This window comes from Somniosus microcephalus, chromosome 11 (genome assembly GCF_052327205.1).
Source record: "Somniosus microcephalus isolate GS21.2 chromosome 11, FLI_Smic_1.0, whole genome shotgun sequence".
NCBI lineage: Eukaryota > Metazoa > Chordata > Chondrichthyes > Squaliformes > Somniosidae > Somniosus > Somniosus microcephalus.
Window position 1 is genome coordinate 123359769 of NC_140997.1, and position 7204 is coordinate 123366972.

General features: G+C 55.0%; 1 protein-coding gene across 1 annotated transcript; it reads right to left on the bottom strand.

The window, feature by feature from the left end:
• Window positions 1-352: 352 nt before the first annotated feature.
• Window positions 353-5748, bottom strand: LOC147110848 (aminoacylase-1A-like). The gene is made up of 3 exons (XM_086001216.1): window positions 5641-5748; window positions 2942-3002; window positions 353-1630 (listed from the first exon to the last, which is right to left on the bottom strand). Exons 1-3 carry the CDS (start codon window positions 5712-5714, stop codon window positions 1466-1468), a joined length of 300 nt encoding a protein of 99 aa, XP_085857342.1. The 5' UTR covers window positions 5715-5748; the 3' UTR covers window positions 353-1465.
• Window positions 5749-7204: the final 1456 nt, after the last annotated feature.

Genomic DNA, 7204 nt, shown 5'->3' on the forward strand with positions numbered 1-7204 from the left:
GGCAATGCCAGCATTTATTGCCCATCCCTAGTTGCCCTTGAGAAGGTGGTGGTGAGCTGCCATCTTGAACCGCTGCAGTCCGTGTGGTGAAGGTACTCCCACAGTGCTGTTAGGGAGGGAGTTCCAGGATTTTGACCTAGCGACGATGATGGAACGGCGATATATTTCCAAGTCAGGCTGGCGTGTGACTTGGAGGGCAACTTGAAAGTGGTGGTGTTCCCGTGCGCCTGCTGCCCTTGTCCTTCTAGGTGGTAGAGGTCACGGGTTTGGGAGGTGCTGCTGAAGAAGCCTTGGCTGAGTTGCTGCAGTGCATCTTGTAGATGGTAGCACACTGTAGCCACGTACGCCCGGTGGTGGAGGGAGTGAATGTTTAAGGTGGTGGATGGGGTGCCAATCAAGTGGGCTGCTTTGTCCTGGATGGTGTCGAGCTTCTTGAGTGTTGTTGGAGCTGCACTCATCCAGGCAAGTGGAGAGTATTCCATCACACTCCTGACTTGTGCCTTGTAGATAGTGGAAAGGCTTTGGGGAGTCAGGAGGTGAGACACTCTCAGCCTACGACCTGCTCAAGCAGCCACAGCATTTATGTGGTTCGTTCAGTTGCTGGGATCCTGGTCTCTCTACTGGCTGGGATCCCGGTCTCTCTACTGGCTGGGATCGTGCTCTCCCTGGTCACCTTACATATCACCTTAGAAGTGCGCCCCCAGCGATGTAAGTGTGACTAAAAATGACTCCAACACCCAGGCAGGGCTGGGGTGATGTTTGGGGGGGTGAGGGAGAGGGAGAGGAAAGGTCTATCTGTGTCCGCTGAGAATGACGCAAGAGAATTCCAAAGCTCCCCTCGTACTCCGTTAGCGGATCTGACCCGGGCCTGGGAAGACCATGGCCGCTGGTAGGAGAGGGCCATTCCCGCTGCCCAGTGACTCCTGCCAGAAATGCACAGGTGCGGTTATCAGGCTATGCTGTGATGCCTCCACAGTCGAATAAGCCACTGGCATTTGCTATCTCGCACAGGAAGACTTGGGGTGAGGTACTGAAGGACACCTGGCAATTGTGTTCCAGCACAGCAGCAACTTAAAGAGGGGCGGGTGAGTGAGTGGGGCTGAAGACTTATTTTTTAAAAACACTCCTGCATGGAGCAAACATATTAAAAGTCTAGAAAGCTTTCCCGAGTAAAGCCCAGCCAATCGAAAAGTGTAAAAAGAGTAAGACGGTCGATAAAATATCTGCTGACATTCAACTGGGAAAGGCCAAATGACGATACGTTAAACGCCTGAGTGATATTCGAAACTATCGGTAAATGAGGTAACTCTGTAGGAGATCCAAAGCAGCAGTAAGAAGGGGGAGGGAAGGAGGGAGAGGGTGTGAGGGAGGGGGGTGGGGGGTGAGGGAAGGGGTGAGGGGGATGTGAGGTGAGGGAGGGAGGGAAGGGGTGTGAGGTGAGGGTGGGCTTCGGACCCCTGCACTCTCAGACTTCACCCTCGAGGGGCGGCACTCTGGCGAGCGCGGTGATTAGGCTGGTGTAGATGTCGATCCCAGTCAGGAAGACTCTCTCGTTCAGATACTCGTTGTGATCGTGCAGCAGGATGGGAGTCCGGTTCATGGGGGAGAATCCGATCGCCGGATAACCAATCTGTCGAGCAGAGAAGAGCGGGTCACAGCCCTGACAGCTTGCTAAGCCCCACTGGCACCCCTCAGCACGGGGCCCCCGCTCCCCCTCCGCACGGCGCCCGCTTCCCCTCCGCACGGCACCCACTCCCACTCCGCACGGCACCCACTCCCCCTCCGACTCCCCCTCCGCACGGCACCCACTCCGTCTCCGCACGGCGCCCACTCCCCCTCCGCACGGCACCCGCTCCCCCTCCGCACGGCACCCACTCCCCCTCCGACTCCCCCTCCGCACGGCACCCACTCCGTCTCCGCACGGCACCCGCTCCCCCTCCGCACGGCGCCCGCTCCCCCTCCGCACGGCGACCGCTCCCCCTCCGCACGGCACCCACTCCCCCTCCGCACGGCACCCACTCCGTCTCCGCACGGCGCCCGCTCCCCCTCCGCACGGCACCCGCTCCCCTCCGCACGGCACCCGCTCCCCCTCCGCACGGCACCCGCTCCCCCTCCGCACGGCACCCTCTCCCCCCCCCGCACGGCACCCCCTCCGCACGGCACCCGCTCCCCCTCTGCACGGCACCCACTCCCCCCCCGCACGGCACCCGCTCCCCCTCCGCACGGCACCCACTCCCCCTCCGCACGGCACCCGCTCCCCTCCGCACGGCACCCTCTCCCCCCCCGCACGGCACCCGCTCCCCCTCCGCACGGCACCCGCTCCCCCCCCGCACGGCACCCTCTCCCCCTCCGCACGGCACCCACTCCCCCTCCGACTCCCCCTCCGCACGGCACCCACTCCGTCTCCGCACGGCACCCACTCCCTCTCCGCACGGCACCCACTCCCCCTCCGCACGGCACCCTCTCCCCCTCCGCACGGCACCCACTCCCCCTCCGACTCCCCCTCCGCACGGCACCCACTCTCTCCCCGCACGGCACCCACTCCCCCTCCGCCCACTCTCTCTTCGCACGGACTCCACTCCCCCTCCGCCCACTCCCTCTCCGCACAGCGCCCACTCATTCTCCGCCTGGCGCCCACTCCCTCGCCCCCTCCGCACGGTGCCCACTCATTCTCTGCCCGGCACCCACTCCCTCGCCCCCTCCGCATGGTGCCCACTCCCACACCGCCCGGCGCCCTCTCCCCCTCCGCACGGCACAAAGTCCACTCCCCAGTACACCCACAAACCCTCCGGAGAGCAGCCCCACCCAGCACTGTCACCTTCCGTACACCCTTGAGTCTAAGACACAAACAGGTAAACACAGGATCTGTTGCAGGCCTGGAATGAGGGGAGTGAGAAGGACTGGGACAGACGCCAGGCCAGGATTCAGCAGCAATACTCACGGCCCGAATGTATCGGCTGTCAGTGGCGGCAGGGAAGATCTCGCACTGCAAAGTCATGTCCCTGAAACACAAGACACCATGAGGCAATTCCAGCCCCACAGACGGCAGCCCTGTCCTCATGCACTCAACTACTTGGTCGTGATCAAAATCATCCTGCCGTCAGTTCGCAAGCTTTCACTTCAACAAAGAGCAGTCAGAGTCCAGCCCCTCACTGTAACACTGACCCACAGCAGTCAGTGTCCAGCCCCTCACTGTAACACTGACCCACAGCAGTCAGTGTCCGGCCCCTCACTGTAACACACACCCACAGCAGTCAGTGTCCGGCCCCTCACTGTAACACACACCCACAGCAGTCAGTGTCCGGCCCCTCACTGTAACACACACCCACAGCAGTCAGTGTCCGGCCCCTCACTGTAACACACACCCACAGCAGTCAGTGTCCAGCCCCTCACTGTAACACTGACCCACAGCAGTCAGTGTCCAGCCCCTCACTGTAACACAGACCCACAGCAGTCAGTGTCCAGCCCCTCACTGTAACACTGACCCACAGCAGTCAGTGTCCAGCCCCTCACTGTAACACAGACCCACAGCAGTCAGTGTCCAGCCCCTCACTGTAACACTGACCCACAGCAGTCAGTGTCCAGCCCCTCACTGTAACACACACCCACAGCAGTCAGTGTCCGGCCCCTCACTGTAACACAGACCCACAGCAGTCAGTGTCCGGCCTCTCACTGTAACACACACCCACAGCAGTCAGTGTCCGGCCCCTCACTGTAACACACACCCACAGCAGTCAGTGTCCGGCCCCTCACTGTAACACAATACAATACAATACAAATCGCTTTATTGGCATGATAAGGTACATCTTATGTTGCCAAAGCATCAAAATACATTTATGGTTGAACACATAAACGCGGTTCCATTCATACAGTGTATAAACAGGTATATCCTTGAGTTTATAAATATATTTTCGCCTTGTTTATATATACTCTTGTCTTAGTTTACTGGTTGTCTCTCTGTTCATGGCAAGCTGTAACATAGTGTGCCGCCAGTGTTACACAGCTTCTCTCCTCCCCCAGTAGGAATGGGAGTTTTTGGTTGTCAGTCAGATTTCTGAATTCAGGGCATATTTGTGAGAATTTTTGATAGAAATTCTCTCTGATGCCCTGATATTTTCCACAGGCTGTGAGGAAGTGCATCTCTGTCTCAACTACTCCCTGACTGCAGTGAGAGCATATCCTGTCTTCTCTTGGCAGCCTGGTCTGCCTGTGTCTGCCTTTTTCGATCGCTAGGCTATGTTCGCTAAGTCTGTACCTTGTCAAGGTTCTTCTCAGTTTGTTATCCTTTACCATGGTCAGGTAATCAGCTATGTTGTATTGTCTGTTTAGGGCCAAGTAGCAATTGAGTTTGCTTTGGGTTTTTGTTGTTTCTGCCCAATATGACAGATATTTTTCCTTTCGCTTAGCGACGATTGTGTTGGGTCGAATTCTTTGTGTTACCCTGTCACTGTCCTGGGGCTGGTTATTGTTAGTATTGTTATTAGTTACTTTATTGAGTCCCAGGACTAGTTGACTGAGGGTATTCTTCTTTATGGTCAGCTCTTGGCATTTCAGGGCGTCGTAGTGATAGCATTGGGGGTTGCTCATTTGTAGGTGATTCCAAAATTTGGTGGCTCTTTTTTGGATAGTGATTATTAATGGGTATTGGCCTAGTTCCGCCCTGCATGCGTTGTTTACTGTTTTCCTTTGAGTCCGGAGGATACTTTTACAGAATTCCGCATGTAGGATCTCAATTGGGTGTTTGTCCCATTTTGCAAAATCTTGTTGTGTTAGTGGTCCCCAGACCTCACTGCCATAGAGTGCAATTGGTTCAATTACTGATTTGAAAATTTTGAGCCAAATGCTAATTGGGATTTCTATTTGGATTGATTTTTTGATGGCATAGAAAGCCCTTCTTGCTTTCTCTTTCAGTTCATTCACAGCCAGTTTGAAGTTTCCCGTAGAACTGATTTTTAAGCCCAAGTATGTGTAGTGAGTGGTTTGTTCAATTTTGGTTGTTCCTACTGTGAAATTTATTGTGGGTCCATGTTGTTTGGATCTTTGCTGGAACACAAGGACTTTGGTTTTTTGGGGATTTATTGTCAGGGCCCAAGTCTGGCAGTACGACTCCAGCAGGTCCAGGTTCTGCTGTAGACCCTCCTTAGTTGGTGACAGCAGAACCAGGTCGTCGGCATAGAGGAGGAATTTAACCTTGGATTCATATAGGGTGAGGCCGGGTGCTGTAGATTGTTCAAGTAGTTTTGCCAATCCACAGACCCACAGCAGTCAGTGTCCGGCCCCTCACTGTAACACTGACCCACAGCAGTCAGTGTCCAGCCCCTCACTGTAACACTAACCCACAGCAGTCAGTGTCCAGCCCCTCACTGTAACACACACCCACAGCAGTCAGTGTCCGGCCCCTCACTGTAACACTGACCCACAGCAGTCAGTGTCCGGCCCCTCACTGTAACACAGACCCACAGCAGTCAGTGTCCAGCCCTCACTCTAACACACACACCCACAACGGTCAGTGTCCAGTCATTCACTTCAGTGGCCATTGTTCCAGTACTTCCTCCTCAGTAACTGAGAACTGTGGTGCAGGCCTCTCACAGGCACTGAAATCCCAGCAACCCACCCAGTAGCAGAGCTTACAGGACTCACATCTGCTGGCAGGCGCTACTGAATGCACTCCACCAAGGGTTCGACTTCTCGATCGATGTCAGTCCCTGGTCCATGTTTCTCTGCCAGGAAAAATGGAGATCTGTGAATACCCCTTTCAATCAGCCCAGTATACAGAGTCCCATTCACTGACCCCGGTATAGAGTCCCATTCACTGACCCCGGTATAGAGTCCCATTCACTGACCCCAGTATAGAGTCCCATTCACTGACCCCGGTATAGAGTCCCATTCACTGACCCCAGTATAGAGTCCCATTCACTGACCCCAGTATAGTGTCCCATTCACTGACCTCAGTATAGAGTCCCATTCACTGACCCCAGTATAGAGTCCCATTCACTGACCCCGGTATAGAGTCCCATTCACTGACCCCAGTATAGAGTCCCATTCACTGACCCCAGTATAGAGTCCCATTCACTGACCCCAGTATAGAGTCCCATTCACTGACCCCAGTATAGAGTCCCATTCACTGACCCCAGTATAGAGTCCCATTCACTGACCCCAGTATAGAGTCCCATTCACTGACCCCAGTATAGAGTCCCATTCACTGACCCCGGTATAGAGTCCCATTCACTGACCCCGGTATAGAGTCCCATTCACTGACCCCAGTATAGAGTCCCATTCACTGACCCCAGTATAGAGTCCCATTCACTGACCCCGGTATAGAGTCCCATTCACTGACCCCGGTATAGAGTCCCATTCACTGACCCCGGTATAGAGTCCCATTCACTGACCCCAGGATAGAGTCCCATTCACTGACCCCAGTATAGAGTCCCATTCACTGACCCCAGTATAGAGTCCCATTCACTGACCCCGGTATAGAGTCCCATTCACTGACCCCAGTATAGAGTCCCATTCACTGACCCCGGTATAGAGTCCCATTCACAGACCCCAGTATAGAGTCCCATTCACTGACCCCAGTATAGAGTCCCATTCACTGACCCCAGTATAGAGTCCCATTCACTGACCCCGGTATAGAGTCCCATTCACTGACCCCAGTATAGAGTCCCATTCACTGACCCCAGTATAGAGTCCCATTCACTGACCCCGGTATAGAGTCCCATTCACTGACCCCAGTATAGAGTCCCATTCACTGACCCCGGTATAGAGTCCCATTCACTGACCCCAGTATAGAGTCCCATTCACTGACCCCAGTATAGAGTCCCATTCACTGACCCCAGTATAGAGTCCCATTCACTGACCCCAGTATAGAGTCCCATTCACTGACCCCAGTATAGAGTCCCATTCACTGACCCCGGTATAGAGTCCCATTCACTGACCCCGGTATAGAGTCCCATTCACTGACCCCAGTATAGAGTCCCATTCACTGACCCCAGTATAGAGTCCCATTCACTGACCCCGGTATAGAGTCCCATTCCCTGACCCCAGTATAGAGTCCCATTCACTGACCCCAGTATAGAGTCCCATTCACTGACCCCGGTATAGAGTCCCATTCACTGACCCCAGTATAGAGTCCCATTCACTGACCCCAGTATAGAGTCCCATTCACTGACCCCAGTATAGAGTCCCATTCACTGACCCCAGTATA